The 17,001-nt window shown below is 35.9% G+C and overlaps 1 protein-coding gene across 1 annotated transcript in view; it reads left to right on the top strand.

The window, feature by feature from the left end:
• The first annotated feature begins 5,708 nt into the window (after positions 1 to 5,708).
• The window catches only part of LOC121313010 (copine-4-like), a 124,422-nt gene continuing 113,129 nt past the window's right edge, over positions 5,709 to 17,001 (top strand). The window contains exon 1 of the mRNA XM_041245096.1: positions 5,709 to 5,892. Within this exon, the coding sequence (XP_041101030.1) occupies positions 5,722 to 5,892 (171 nt within the window). The 5' untranslated portion in view covers positions 5,709 to 5,721. The remainder of the gene's footprint in view (positions 5,893 to 17,001) is intronic.

Raw genomic sequence — 17,001 nt, 5'->3', positions numbered from 1 at the left:
TAGTCGAAAAAGATATAAAAATGCATTTACACAACAATGGGGGTGTCGCATTCAAAAAATCAACCTCTGTTTCCTCCAGATATAGTGCTGACCCTTGGAAGAAGATCAAGGGTAAAAGCAGTGACACAATTGAGGGGTGCTCTGGAAAAAAACCATAGGCCACAATGTAACATTCAACTCAATTTGCTTAATATTACCATGATAAAAAGTCTTCTGGAAATTAAAAAAAAAATACTTTTTTTTTCTTCTTCAGAAAATTCAGTTGGTAATATGAAGCATGGACAGGTTATCTAAAGAAAATTAAAATATTGGTTCTGAAGTTTTTCCAGGGCATCCCTCAATTTTTTTTTACTGTATAAAATGTATTATGCATTTCTGTGTAATTCAAGTATTATGTATTTTCTTGTTAGCAAATTCTTGTATAGTACTTTATGGTGGTGGTCTACTATGAAAGGCGCTATTTAAAATAAGGATTGATTTATTCTATGATACAGCATTTTGACACCAACAGTTTGCACTTCTAAATACATGTTATATTTAATTATTGGTAATCCAAGAAGGTGGCTTAAACTGTGTCAAAATAAAAACCCTTCCTTTTTTATGCAATACATAGAGCAAAAATCTGTTATTGCCTATTAGAGTCACAGCACAACAGGTCAATTATACTTCAGATCATTCAGGGCCCCCACTGGAAACACAATCTAAGAATAGCTGTCCCATTTAAGTAATTTGTTGTATAAAAATGCTATATATATGCTATATTTAATCCCAGTTAAGTAATTTGTTATTTTCTAAGTGTATAAAATACACATTGGAATTCATTGCACTGTGTAGTACTGTAAAGTTTGGACAAAACCTGGGTATGTAGCACATGGTTTGTACACACGTGAATAGGCTGTCTGTCCCTTTCACAGGACTAATTACAGTACTGTTTCATGAGTGATCACTCACTGCTCCATTTTGCTTGTCACGATTAATTAATCAGTGGTCTTGGTGGACGTACACCCAATTCACAGTGATGTAGTGTTTATATTATTTTGTTCTGCCTGTATATGTATGAAGAACAATGTGCTCCACAAAAAGCCTGGCATTGCCTTGAAAAATGTGCTATTCATATCAAAGATGTTAAAACCAACAGAGATTTGTTTAGTCTCACCAACCATTGCATTCAAATTAGTCTTCCTTAAAAGAGCCAGGCAGAAGGTAATATGACAGACAGTAATGTGGTTTTGACTTAATTCAGTGTCAGCTGTACCACATGATGGATGAATGGAGCACTTTTTAATTCAGTGTATTTACGAACACTTAATTAGCTTGGTTTTGCATGCGGTGTAGCTATTAATTATTATTCAGGAATCTGTCAATCCACTTTAAATTCATTGCAATCCAATGCACTGTTAAAACCTATTTTCAGTTCCTGTGATTAACAATGCTATGGTATGTAACTTGCATTTGCGTATCAAAGAGAAAAAGAACTTGATAAGCTTGATAAAAGCAATGTGCCCTTCGCAGTACGCTATTAGATTCCCAGTTCTGTTAAACTTAAAGTAATACTTATACCATTACCCAGGTGCAAATATTCAACTTTCACCAATGCAATGTCTGTTTCCCGCTTCTAGGTCTACTCAACCTTTTGTTACAATGTGTTCTAATCTTTCTGCTGCTGTCTTCAAACAGAGTTCAAAGTAAAGTGATGCCCTATCTAGATTGTTTTCATACAGTAACATAATGTACATGTACATGTAGCAGCAAATTAGGCTGAATACAATAGTAGAGACAGTATCCTAATACAGGAGTTTTCAATTGGGGGTACGCAAAAGTGAAAGTAAAAGAAAAAAATGGTCTTGAACTGATATGTTGGCCATTTGCATAAAGCTTACCATCTCCTTTTTCGTGCCAGTAAGTGTTTAACATGACAGTATTTCATCGGGTGATGCATAAATGCCGTTTACCGTCCAAAAACATCACTCATTGTGGCGTTAGAATAACGTGCCTTTGGAGACCAATTTTCTCATTAACATATTATTCGTCCGATTCATAAATCTGTATTGTGCCTTTAATTTACCCTCAACGGCATCATAATTACCACGTGCCTCAGACCGGCCGGAGAATGAGATGTGTCTTAACGTATAATTTCATAGCATAATTTCTGTGTTTAGGAACATGTATTCAAGCCTATAGTAGTAGTCATAATAATAATAATAATAATAATAATAATAATAATAATAATAATAATACAAGTTTATGTTTAATAATCCATTACAGGGTTCTCTCCAAGAATTCTGTACAGCTGGGTGGCAGAACATTATAGCAGGGAGCACTTTTAACAGAAAAATAAACTTGCCTTAAATATATAATACTACAAACAATTTGAATAGTGTCTTGTCTTTCGTTGACTGTATCTGGTTGCTGTTTTTATGTTCTACATTTTCTTTTTCATTACTGTTTTTTATTATAGTTTAATTACCGAGCTTATTCAGACACTCTACAGTTTGACTGGGGAAAGATAACGTAGGGTTAGTGGAGTTCATAAAAAAAAAAAAAGGTAACCTTTTCACTTCCTTTTTAGCTAAATTATTGAGCTTATTGCTTCATTGAAATTGTTTTCTTTTATGTTAAGTTTTCAGGGCATTTTGTTAATTCACGTCTATTTTAGTTTTTCACTGTTCTACATTTTTTTAATGAAGCTGTTCATTTTAACATTTTTTTTTTATTTTTACACAGCAGTACTCGCACACGTTTGGTCACCATTATAACTGTTGCTTGAAACCGCAGTGTACTAATCCGGCAACTCTGCACTTAAGCATTTGTATGTCAGCTGACAAGTGTTCAGCTGATATCCCATCATGCCTTTCTTCTTAAGGCGTACAGCCTATACATGAATCCCCAATATCTCTCACAAGCACCTGGGTACATACTGTTATGATATCACAACAAAAGGAATAAGCGCTTTTTTTTTTTGGTGCATATGCATAGTTATTATGTACTATATCACCTTAAAGTACAATAATATGACACAAAATTGACTGAATGATAATGCACGAAAATAATCGTAATATTTTTTTTTTAAGTAGCCGGCGCAAATAAAGTATTGGGCAGTGGATTAGGCCAAACTCCGGCTTATTTTGAAAACCCTGCATTAATTGCCACTGTTTTTGGTTTGAAAATAATCGGTTATCTTTTTAGCAGTAATTTTAACGTTTTAGCCTCTCGAAGTTCTTAACACTGAAAACCCGCCCCTTCAACTCTCTGATTGGTTAAATGTTGTGTCAAGACATAACACAGCTGTCACGTGATTCCAAGATTATTTTTTTTTCACCCAGGAATGTGCAAGTGGTCAGCTAGAAGCACAATCAATACTTATTGTTAAAGGCACAGTGGCATCTTCAAGACGGGCGGATCAAGTTTTTTCAGCCAGGCTGAAAAGGCCTGGGGAGAACCCTGCTATACTTAGTTATTTGTAATGCATACATTAAATTGTATTGTTATTTCATCTGAACAGGATGAACATTTAAGATCCTATGATGCTTTTTTTATTCAAAGTGGTGGGGTTAAATCAGGAGTACCAGAAACATTCTTGTCTGGCTTAGTTTTCCATACTGACTACTTCTTAAATTAAAGTAAGTTGTTCCTCAGATCTCCACTGTAAACAAGAACCTGTCCTGAACAGGCACCTCTGTACTATACAGTTCGTAACACTGACACGTAATGCTCTTGTGTTGGGTGTTGTTTTTCAATAGAAATAACATTGTATTACTTTTCTAAGACAACAGATATTTCAATGTTTTCTATGTATTCCGTACAGCATATTAGATGTTCAAAATAGTTACAACTGTTTTATTGTCCACTGCCATACATTTTAAATGCTTACCTGGGCAGTGCTTAAAATGAATAGCTCATTGCTAGTATGGTGAACAAATATTACAGTTTAAAGAAATACAAGTTTACAGTTGTTATTCTCGTTATATTGTGTGTGTGTGTGTGTTTGTTAGTTATTATTCACAATTTAGTACTTTTCCCCTTTAACTGGAAGACAACCTCCAGAAGTAAAAATTATTTTATAACCTGTTGTACTTCTTGGCTCCAGGACTGGGAGAGCCACGCAGACACACACACTGCCCTACAGCGAGTATTGACACCGCTGCTGCAAACAAAGAAGCAGTGCCTGCCAGTCTTCATCTCTGATAAGCTATGCTATGGGTTTGTCCTTTATGCACTCTTGAATGTTACATAGGCTATTGTGAACAGTAAAACAGAAGTACTTTTTATCTTTATGGGTACTGCAACATTTTCATCTAAAATAAAAATGGTCAAATACTATAAACATTTAGGCTGCTTTTTTGGGAAGCCATCTACTGTACATTTCTTTCTCGTAGTCTACATTAAAATATCACAAATCATGTTCAATAAACAACTAACCACTCATAAGGATTTGTCAAATTTCAGTACATCTTTTCTTGTGCACAGATGTCATCCTGTGTCTCTTTTTCACTTATCATGACACATGTTCCTAAAAATATGTAGACAAGAATGAGCATAGAATAGCTACAATACAGTATTGTAAAAAATAACTACAACTAAATTCTGTTTTGAAAGAACATTATATTCATACAATTCATTAATATTTTAATCTTTAACACTTACTCGTTCATGTATTACACACACATCTTACATAATTCATTGACAAATGTACTGTAGTAATACTAGATTAGAGGTCAAATTATTTGGAATGCAGTTTAATTGAAGTCTATTTAAATTATATTGGCTTTATTATATTCTTTCATGTTGCCGGCAAAAAGCATCCATGTGAATGGGATAATATATCTCAGTGGACCTCTTGTAGACATGCTGTATAAATGAATATATAAACTTGAACACTTTGAATCCAGTCTCTTTCAAACCCTGATGCATTCATGGCATTTCAGCAGATAAAAATAGCTCAAGTTTTGCCTCTAGAGCATTTCACTATAACTAATAGAGGACCTTTGGGCTTATGACATTTCTGATATGCTTATTTTACCCTGTGGTTAAAAGTAATACAATGTAAACCAAAACAAAGCTAAACCCTCTGTTATAAAGACAACAACTTACATCTCTTGAAAGCTTGAATCCTAATCAGTTTGTGACCTGTTCTTCCCATCTAAATCTGCTGGTCAAACCTGATTCAAATATTTATGGTGTCCCTATGCTTGCTGGGGTGCATTCAACTGCAAACATAAGACTCTTTTTCAGTGCTTGCTGTTTTGCTAACACAATATATAAATCTCAGCGGGTATACTATCACTGGTTAGGTAAGAGGCACTTACATAGGCCTCAGGGTTTCACTTGACCTTTCCAGTAAATGTCACCTCCTATTAGGCCAATCAAGACAGCTCAATGGTAGCTGATGTCATTTGATCCTGTGTCTCCTTCCATAGGCCAGCTAGCATTGCCCTTACACCCAGTAGTGTGAAAAAACAACAACAATAATAAGAAATATCTGAAATGCACATCTTCCTTGACAACAGCTTCCATTTAAATCCTAGACCCTCAGGATGTGTTTTAGCAATAGCTTCTCTGTTTGTTGAGTATAATTCTCATTTAGTTGAGCCCAGAACCAATATACAATGTATCTAATATTGCTAGAACGGTTGCATTATTGCTTTGCCTTAATACTTTACTCTCTCCTAATTCCCATTTTATTGCTTTTTTTATGTCTTTAGCACACATTATTTGAAGAAAATGAGCAACATATACGAATCAGCAGCAAACACACTTGGACTTTTTAACAGCCCTTGCCTGGCCAAAGTTGAACTGCGAGTGGCATGCAAAGGAATATCAGACCGGGATGCCCTTTCCAAACCGGACCCCTGTGTGATTCTTCAAATGCAGTCTCATGGCCAATGGCTAGAGGTAAGTGTGCATGCGTGCTTGAAAAAAAAAAAAAACACACTGGGCTGCTAATGATTTGTCTGTATTTGTATGTGTATTTTTTGCTTGAAGAAAATCAAACCTCATGTTCTAATTATATAATCAGTACCGGTAGTTTTAGATTCTATTGACCTTCAGTTCTTAAGTTTTGTCCTGATGGGGAGCGGAGAAAGCACAGGTAGCTTAAAGAGTAAGTAGCTGGGTTCCAAAAAATATAGCGTTATACGTCTCCGTGTTTTGCTACAACTGGTTAAATAACGTACCTGTCATTTTTCTTTTCATTGTTAATATCCTGACAACTTTTTACACTTTAACTTTAAAGTCTGTATTAAAGCTCTTTTCAAAATGCCTGCTCTAGTGGACTGGGGTTTGAAATCTGTCCTCTAAATCACTGCACCACATCATGGATCGTTATTGCTGTGTTTGACAATGTGAGCAATAATTCTTAACCAATCAGTGCATCAGAGAAGACATTTTGAAAATAGTTTTGAAATAGACTTTTAAAGTTATGTGTTACTCTTTAAAGCAAAACTGGTAATTTGCATTATAGCTGCCAAAGCCAACTTAAATACTAAAACAAAAATATAAAATTCTACTGGAATTGTAAAATATTAATTAGCTGTTTTAGGACTCAATTTTGATGACGGGACAAACCTCCAAAAAAATGCGTTTGCCCCTGATTTTGGTGAAAAAACTTGTCACAAACGGCAGGAAACTGCCTTTGTCCTGTAATGCAATTTCGGTGATGTGCTTTGCCCCGTCCTTTTCTGTCCGCATTACTGCTAGTAGCCTGCATAATTTCAGAGTCCTCATTTGGGTGTTAGCTTTGAGCAATTTTAATGGCGTCGCAGATGGGGGTGACTGCATCTCAAACTAACAGGGTAAGGAGAGGTATATTTGAAACGCAGGCACAGCCCATACCATTATGAAATGGGAACAGCAAGCAACAGGGAACACGCATTTTCCTAACAATGTTCTGTGTTTTTTCCATTTCTTATATTTTAAAATAAACCATTTCTTATATTTTAAAATAAACCATACTTTATGGCTGCTCTGAAAAAAATATAGTCATATGGGGAAAAAAAAGCATTCCGATATACGACATACTTTTAACTACTGGAGTAAATAAAACCAAAGGGTTTTATATTTGAATATGCACATAGTCATACAAAAATACAAGATCAGGGGTGGGTTGCACCAACTGTATTTAGGTCTGACTTTAAGCTACGTACAACTTAAAACTAGGAATAAACCAGATGTAAAATGTACGCAAGTTGCTCTCCAGAACCTAAGTGTATTTGAGTTACACCTGGGCTTAAATCCTACGCTTTATGAACAGTAGGTGTAAAAAATTTGTCTTAGGTGTATTTTCATGAACATGTCGGTTTAGAGCTACATTTCTCCACCATGAAGACAAGTACAACTGAAAAGTAACGGAATGACTCATCTTGTCTATAGTCTTCGAAACCAGCTCAGCGGCAATGAGTCATGAACAGGTGCTGAGGGACAGGATTAATCCCTTGAATATTTTCAGTGTCAGAACTGTTTGAAAGATTTTGTTTTCATCGTCAAACTATTTCAGTTTATTGATTAACTTTCAGATGATTTGCAATACGTGTCAAATAGAAACAGCGCACTCTCACCGGTCATACCTTGAGGTATACATACATACATTGCCTTGAGGTTTTATGCCAGTGGGGCTTTTCAAAGCACTGCAGGGGACATGATAAATGTGCACAGATCAAAAGCTTGTGCCATTTGCCGTGTTTCACTGGCACTGCAATGACGCATGTCCAGATATGTCTACTTCCTCAATAATCAAATCCAAATCGTTCATATAAAGCAAAAATTCAGGGAGAATCGTGGATTGTATCGATGGCACCCACATCTGCATACAAGCCCCAAGTGATCATGAAAACCTTTACGTAAATCGGAAGGGTTATAATTCTTTAAACATGCAGAAATGAGAATTATTAATTGTGTTGTGCGATGACCATGTTCCACTCATGATGTTCGTTTTCTGCGAGAAAGTGTCATTTACTGGGACTTTGATGCTGGCATATTAGGTGGCATCCTTCTTGGTGACACAGACATCCACTGAAAGAATGGTTGATGACTCCTGTTTATATTAGCGGATGATATTTTAGGTTTTTATAAATATTGGTATCGATCAAAACTTCACTGATATTTGTTCTAATAAATTGCATGAAACAAAACACCTCAGATAAGTTTTGTTTTCCCTGCGCATCAACATTGCATTGCATTGCATTGCGGGAGGTGATGTTGCCTTAGCAGCAGTGGTACTCACAAGTCCTCATCACAAGTTCACCTGGGAGTTGTCGAAGAGGTTTCACAGGCAGAAACTAAAGGTAAAGCACTAAAAATTGTTTGCTCTGTTTGTAACAGAGCTTTGTAACAGAGTGCTTGTTGTGTTTGGTTAACTTGCAGTTTGTTTTTTAGGAAAACTTTACTCTCCAGTGTAACACTGGTTCTGTTACGTTTTCCTTTTATCAAGTCTCCACAAATGGAGAATATATTTTAGTTACTATATTTAAATATTATTTTACATTATTTTGAGTTAGTTACAGTTACTATTAATGAATATGATTTATTTTCATGAATAAACATTTTAAATATAGTTAACTAAAAGAAAACTGCTAATAGAGATGGTTTAAAATTTAGATTACTAGATATCATTGCAGTAAACAAATAGGTCTAGTTTAGGAAACAGAAGATCAATAACAACACCTGTAAATGCAATTTATGTGTTAGGGCTGCTCTGACTTACAAAAATATGTGTTTTTATGTGGTGTTTTTGGTGAAATCAAGCCAGTTATTACTTCATAATAACTGAATATATTTTATTTAAAGTGCATAATACATACAGTATGAACAGCAATAATGGAAAAACACCATCGTGTTACAGGTAAAGTTTAGCACACTGTAGTTCTACAGTACAATACAAATTACACATAAACTGTGTAGGCTATGCAATGTTCTATCCCTTGTTCTTGTGTATTTTGCTACCATCAAGAGATGGTAACCACTACTGTACTGCACAACAATGCTCGCAAACATTGGATGTTTTACAGTACGTGTCTTGCAGCTCTCGACCATATGGAAATTTTGGTCTGCGGCTCGTAGTGTCATTTATGCTACCTTCATAACAGATTAATAAGGGTGAGTTGTGACTACAGCTATGGCCAAAGGTTTTGCCCTAGAATGATCTAATTTTCCTTCTTAAGATCGAATGGAACCTGCTAAATAATGTTACGTTAACATTACATACCACTTTGTAGTTTACCAAATACTTACAAGAAACTGACAAATTGAAAAATGTGACATTGCAAAATTTAACATGAAAACACACGATTTCCAAAAATCTTGACACGTTACTTAATTAGAAGTGATCAAAAGGTGACGATTAGAAGTGATAACGAGTAGATTTAAGTTATATGAAGATATTCTCTGTACAATACCCCCACAGATGTAATCATTTTGCATAACACTATTATTGCTAACCCATTGTTACAAATAACATTAATTTCCCTTCATTCATTTTAGACATATTCATCACTTAGAGTGAATCATTCAAATGTCACATTATTTAAAAAAAATGTGCATTGTAGGTGATCTTGTAGTCAGGCATTTGTTTTTTCAGCAATGTAAAGTTTGTCTGACAATGTAACGTTCTGTATGATCAGCTGAATGTTTCATTATTGTCTCCACCTGTGTCCCAACACTTGAATATCCATCAGAAATCAGCAACCACTTCATTTCAGAACCTGCAGTAGTAATTCTTTTGATAATATCTGATTTCATTTCAACCTTCAATAGGGTCATTCTCCCTTGAATTTTCTTTCTTTCGTCTGGGGATGCATACACTCGATGCAGCCTCTTAACAGATAAAACAAAAATGATCGCTGCTTTATCCTCTATGATCTGTTTCCCCTGTAAAAAGGCTATTCAGTCTCAAGATCTCAATTAAGGCATAATTGTGCAATTTCTCATTTTTGTTTCACTTATTACAAAACAGCTATTTGTGAGCACATCAAACATATCAAAATTGGTCCAATTTGCATCCCAAGGTTCTGTATTTTGAATGCAATTTTTTTATCATTACTTGCCCTCTGATTTATTCCTCATTTTTCTGCCTGTCATATAGGCTAATCCAGTGTTTTTATGAACCTCTCCCCTTACAGATATTAATGTAACAGACAGATGTTTCATCTAATTATTCCTCTTTTTTAAGCGTTCTTAAAAGTTCATTTACCTTGTTCTGCCACTCCTAGCTCTGAAAGTGATAGGGGTATATGCAGCGGGTGTTGGATTTACAATAATTCATTTCTGATACATTATTCGTATACAAAATTAGAACCTTTAACAATATCTATATTTACAGGTATATCCCACCTGTATTAAACTTGTTCCCATAATGTTCTTGCTCAGTTGTGATCAGAAAAATAAAGCAAAACATATCCAGCACCGTCCAACACACACCTACAACCTCCCTTGAGCACAATTTTGCTTTGTGTTTCACAGGAGAGGGGTTCATTTAAGCACATATCCAATGTTAGAGTAATTACCCTATCACTGCCCTTTTGAATCCACTTTTCAGTTTATACATTACATTTTAATTTTACATTTGATACATATCCCTCCTTGGTTGTGAACATGATATAAAATATAATTGTTAAGCCCCTCTGGTGAAATGAACAATGTTCCCTCTAGCGTCTGATAAAACTGTAGCCTGTTATGTGTTATTGCGTTCTCTCTGTATGTGTTAAAGTTTATCTGCCTGTAGCAAATATAGTGCTTTCTGTTTTTTAAATCAAGTTCAAAAATCCTTTTTAAAAAATCTGTTAGTATGACTAATATCACAACAAGCATTTTCAAAAGTTTACAAATGAATCTGTTAATTTTTGAAAAATAAAAAGTTTTTAAAACTTTCCATAGTCACTACTGTTCCGTTTATTTCATACAAATAAAATAAAAACATAATAAAAATAAAACATTTTACAGACGGTGCAATTTAACCGTCACAATAATCAAATTCATAAAATAATCGCTTTAATTAGTGTTATGAACTGTACTCCAACGCCTTGTTCATGTTTGTCATGTCGTACAAACTCCCCAGTTTTAAAGAAAAAAAAAAGAAGATAAGTGGTCTCTGTATGATTGGCTTGCCAGTGTAAAATGCTAACATATTAAAACATTTCTTAATGTTCCTTTTTTTTCTCTATGCATCCGTGAGTAGAAAATTATTGTAATTCCAAAACTTCAACTATATTTTTTATTAACATAGCAATGGTACTGGGAACTCCCCTCCCCCAAACACAGTTTGAAGGGAGTCCACAAGACAATACAATGTTTTGATTAATATAGGCTTCCCTTATGATATCACCCCTTTTTTCTTAACCTATCAGAAAAGACAATTACTTACTGATGCATGTTTTACAAGCCTCCTACCAACCAAAAATATTATTGATCACGTGGCACCCACTTTTCTCTATCTCCAAGAGAACATCACTTCAAAACATCCTTAGGTTTTTCACTCGCAAGGTAATGCAACTATCGTTGAAAAGGGAGGAAGAAAGAAGAATAAAGTTTAAACTATGGGAAAGGAATGTTTAGCCAAAGGTGTCACTTCCCTAAGAACACAGAATACAGTGTAATCACCGTTCAAGTTGTCATAAAATTTAGAGTACACTAAAGCTCTCCTGTCACCTGGCTGCTTCACTTACTATTGAAATTATACTAGCTGTCTATGTAACCTAGCTAATTTTTAAACTATCTAGTTTCTCTAAAGTATATGTTCATCCAACAGTAATAATAATAATAATAATAATAATAAATACAGTACACATATTTGACTTGTACAGATCATTGTTAGGTATTCTAGTTTCATCTTGAGGTTATGTTTTTGATGTTGTAAATATTTTAAATGGCACACATAATTATGCTGAGGTAGGAAGTAAATGGTAACGTGATAAACGTGACTATTTTATATTGTATAATGACTTTGCCGAAAGCGAATATGAGTGTTTCCAAAGAGAATCCTAAATACTATTTTAATTCTGTGCATCCAAAGACATGTAATTAAGTTTTAAGAATTAAGCCTACTGTTTGATATTCTGTCTTAAACTGGTAGTTAAATAAACAGGGAAAAAATTTGTTAATCAGATTATTCTGCCTCTGTGGTACCTTTCAATGAGTGAAAATTGTAAAGGGTGCTTTAGCTGAAACCCCCCGACAGAAGGGGTACAGTTTCAAAGAAAGGTTGAAAACCCCTGCTTTATAGCATCTATATTGTCATCATATGAAATATTAGCTTAATATCCTACTATGTGTTACACTATCTTTCTCTATTGTTGTTTCTGCTTAGATCATTATTTTCAACCAATTATTCCAGGTGAATATCTGAAATAGGAGGGTGCAAATGCAATTTCCACTCCTCTGATACTGTGATTTTGTATAGCGATTTTCCATTTACTAACTCACAATTGCCACAGTTGTAGGTGCAGAAATTAGATTTTCTTCAGCATTATTGCTCAGAGATTGTCAACTTACCTATTAAAGAACTGCTTCATTGACACTTCAGTACAAAAAGCAGGCATTCCAGGTTTCCCAGGATGCTTAGAACACATCAGTGTGATCTGGCAACAAATTCAATCAGCTAAAAAGGAGAGGAAGGAGCTCCATGATTTGGCTAATACATATGGTTCAGTGCCACATGAACTCCTTTGGGAAGCATTTGATTTTTTTCAGTCTACCAATGACAATAACAAAATTAGTGAAAGCCTACTTTGGAGTTTTGCAATTTAGTTTTTCAACTTCAGAATTCAGCACTACATGGCAATGCCTAGAAGTTGGAATAATGGCAGGATGTACCATTTCTCCACTGTCTTTTACCATGGCAATGGAAGTGCGACTACCACCAACTCCAGCATACATCTATGACATGACAACCATGACTTCAACAGTAGCCTGCACTAATTGGTTATTGGACAAATTAACCAATAAAATTGAATCTACATCAAGGAGCGTCTCTATAATTAAAAGGTAAAGTAGTAGATAAAAGTATCTACATTAATGGTGAGGCAATACCAACAGTGTCTGAGAAGCCAGTGAAAAGTCTAGGGAGATGGTACGACGGGGATCTAAAGGACACAGTTTGTGTGGGAGAAGTTAGACAACAAGCAATGGAAGGTTTGAAGAGCATAGACAGCAGCGCTTTACAGGGCAAACTGAAACTCTGGTGCTTTCAGTTTGGTCTACTGCCAAGACTGCTGTGGCCACTGACTAGGAGGTTTCCTTGACAACAGTTGAGAAGCTGGAAGCTTTAATCAGTTCATACGTCAGGAAATGGTTGGGAGTTCCACGCTGCCTCAGCAGAGTGGGACTTTATGGTAAAGGAATACTGCAGCTACCAGTCTCCATTCTAACCAAGGAGTGTGCCAAGGTCCGACTGGAAATGACATTAGTAGAGTCACGCGACAAATGTTTACGGGAGGCAGCACTTGTGTTTGATCCCTGGAACCAGCATCGTAGCTGTTGTGTGTGCTGATGTGCTGGGGAGGCAAAATAAGCTGATCCCTGCATCATGGATATCTGCATCATCAGATGGAAAGAAATGCAAATGGATGGAGATGCAGATGGATCACATTAGTTTACTGTAAAGCTACGTCTTAGTGCTTTTCTTGGCGAGAGCTGAGTTCAAATCAGCATGCACTTTTAACATCTACTATAATGTAATAGAAATCTAAAACAATCTCACTTCATAAATTCAGCTAGTTCTAAGAGGATATTAGTTAGTAAGGATGTCAATTGATAATATAAACAGTAACAACAATAGAAATACAATTGTAAAAGAAATACAATATTAAGACAATGTACTGATTTAAGTATCCATTTCAGGTGTGTTTCATGTAAAAACATGTAATTATTAAATAGTGTTTAGTTTATTTTTTGATCTGTAATCGTGGACTTGGTACCATATTATTCTGGTTAGTTCTTCTATTGTCTCCCTTCAAAATTGCATGGGTTTATACAGGGGTTGTATAATAGTGTTGAATCAACTGAAGCCTTTGGCTTCATTTACCTACACAGCAATAGAAACAAATACAAACAGACAGCAATGTTAGTGGGAATCTCATTGTGATTACTATCTTGTAGATCTCTGCAATTTTTATCAAGCTGAGATTGAGTTCATAGCCAGTTAAGTGAAATAATAATAATAATAACCAGCATGTCAGGTAATTAGCAGTTCCTTCATTTTCACCTTTAAATCTACGATATATACAGGTATATACAAAGTCACAATGCAGCATTTAGCATACTGAATTTAAAATTTAGCTTTACATGGCCTCCATTTACGTTTTAATTTCAGATTACCCAGCCAAGATATCTGTGTTACAGGTATATTGAAATTTGAAATAGGGGCGCTTTCTTCCAGTCATAAATAATTTATTTGATAGACCTCTCAATTAGCAGAATATATAAGTGTTGCAACAGTACCGATCACAAAGCATTTAAAGTCACCTTGCATTCTTCCTCTTTCTCTCCTAAACATCTGTAGCACTCCATTCCCAGGACATGTCACCGACTTGCACACTACACTTTTACCTAAACAAAAAACCTAGGGTCCCTGTTCTGTTATTTATAGCACTTTATAATAAGCATATGTAATTACATACAAATAAGAGTATGGTTTACTATTATATTCATTTTTAAAATTAATGTATCAGTTCAGCATTAAATCTTGAATTGATGCTAGTTTTTGTTTAAAAATGTTATTAACAGTGCAGCAGTGTTTCCCAACCAAAGGAGCTACCAGGAATTACAACCTGATTATTATTGTGTTACAGGACAATCTTTTGTTCATTAAAGTGCTTGATGCAAAGGTCACTGTCACTGGGGTTGGAGAGAAAAAAGGATGTTATCTTGTTTTAGTTCACTTGGGGGAAAAGATTGTATCAATTAATTCAACAGCAGGCCTTTAACGCCTAGTGCACTGTATTTCTATTTTTTTCAGAGTTTGACTAAACTTTCGAACAAGGTTGAATTTATTTTTTGAATCATACTGCAACTAAACAAGCAGGCCTTGTTTACAGTCCAACTTATAAATAATGTTTAGCTCTGGAAGCAAACCTGAAATAGAAATGGTGTTAAACCTTAAATTTGTAAAAAAAGACAACAAAAAAAAAAAACTATGTGGACTTTGAAGGGCAACGCTAACTGAGCCAGTTTTCTTCAGCATGTCTCAAGTTTCTGTTGAAAATGTCATCGAAAGTCTGCTTATTGTAGACAAGCTTGAATACAGGCAAAACACTTTGCTGTTCCGCTTCACTGAACACATTCTGTATGTAAGTGTGTAGGAGTGAGGAACCCAGTATCTGTAACTTCTGTAGGAGCCAAGCTACAGAACGACATGTGTATGGAACATTATAAGGGTCGACATTAAAAGTTAATTTGTTAATTAATTTGTCAATTCATACATTAATTCGTAAATGAATTCTTATAAATTAATTTTTAAGTTTATAAATACTTCAATTTCTAAATTAATTTAATTTGTCAATTATTACGTTAAATCATAAATGAGCTGTTTGCTGATTGAACTTTCAACTTCATTTGGTAATTGAACTTTTTAAAGGCTATGTTTGAACATTGTCAATCACACGGGGGGGAGTCTACAAATCAATAGTGCTGCCAATGCTTGTTAAAGCCTTAATGATGTCGCTGTGTTCCTAGCAGTGGGGGGAGGGGGCTGGAGGGACAGTTTCTGTAGCTGGAGCGTGCATGAAAATTATTCCATTTGAAATAATACAATATGTTACACAAGCATAACAAAGCATTGCATCCTTTGTATGTCCAATTAAAAGACTCAAAGACATTCCTGCGGCAATCATTGAAAACAATACATTGTTGGCATAATGTTGCCGTGAGTGATGCGTGTGGCAAATACACTGAACAAAATTATAAACGCAACATGCAACAATTTCAAAGATTTTACTGAGTTACAGTTCATATAAGGGAATCAGCCAATTGAAATAAATTCATTAGACCCTAATCTATGGATTTCACATGACTGGGAATACAGATATGCATCTGTTGGTCAAAAAAAAAAAGGTAGGGGTGTGGATCAGAAAACCAGTCAGTATCTGGTGTGACCACCATTGCCTCATGGAGCGCGACACATCTCCTTTGCATAGATTTGATCAGGCTGGTGATTGTGGCCTGTGGAATGTTGTCCCACTCCTCTTCAATGTGTCGTACACGTCGATCCAGAGCATCCCAAACATGCTCAATGGGTGACATGTCTGGTGAGTATGCAGGCCATGGAAGAACTGGGACATTTTCAGCTTCCAGGAATTGTGTACAGATCCTTGCGACATGGGGCCATGCATTATCATGATGAAACATGAGATGATGGCGGCAGATTAATGGCATGACAGTGGGCCTCAGGGTCTCGTCACGGTATCTCTGTGCATTCAAATTGCCATCGATAAAATGCAATTGTGTTCGTTGTCCGTAGCTTATGCCTGCCCATACCATAACCTCACCGCCACCATGGGGCACTCTGTTCACAACTTTGACATGAGCAAACCGCTCGCCCACACGATGCCATACACGCTGTCTGCCATCTGCCCGGTACAGTTGAAACTGGGATTCATCTGTGAAGAGCACACTTCTCCAGCGTGCCAGTGGCCATCGAAGGTGAGCATTTGCCCACTGAAGTCGGTTACGACACCGAACTGCAGTCAGGTCAAGACCCTGGTGAGGACGACGAGCATGCAGATGAGCTTCCCTGAGACGATTTCTGAGTTTGTGCAGAAATTCTTTGGTTGTGCAAACCCACAGTTTGATCAGCTGTCCGAGTGGCTGCCCTCAGATGATCCCGCAGGTGAAGAAGCCGGATGTGGAGGTCCTGGGCTGGCGTGGTTACACGTGGTCTGCGGTTGTGAGTCCGGTTGGACTTACTGCCAAATTCTCTAAAACGACGTTGGTGGCGGCTTATGGTAGAGAAATAAACATTCAATTCTCTGGCAACAGCTCTGGTGGACATTCCTGCAGTCAGCATGCCAATTGTAC

This window comes from Polyodon spathula, chromosome 3, assembly GCF_017654505.1.
Source record: "Polyodon spathula isolate WHYD16114869_AA chromosome 3, ASM1765450v1, whole genome shotgun sequence".
In the NCBI taxonomy this organism is placed as follows: Eukaryota; Metazoa; Chordata; class Actinopteri; order Acipenseriformes; family Polyodontidae; genus Polyodon; species Polyodon spathula.
Note: the sequence above shows the minus strand (reverse complement) of the source record. Positions and strands in the feature narration are given on the sequence as shown.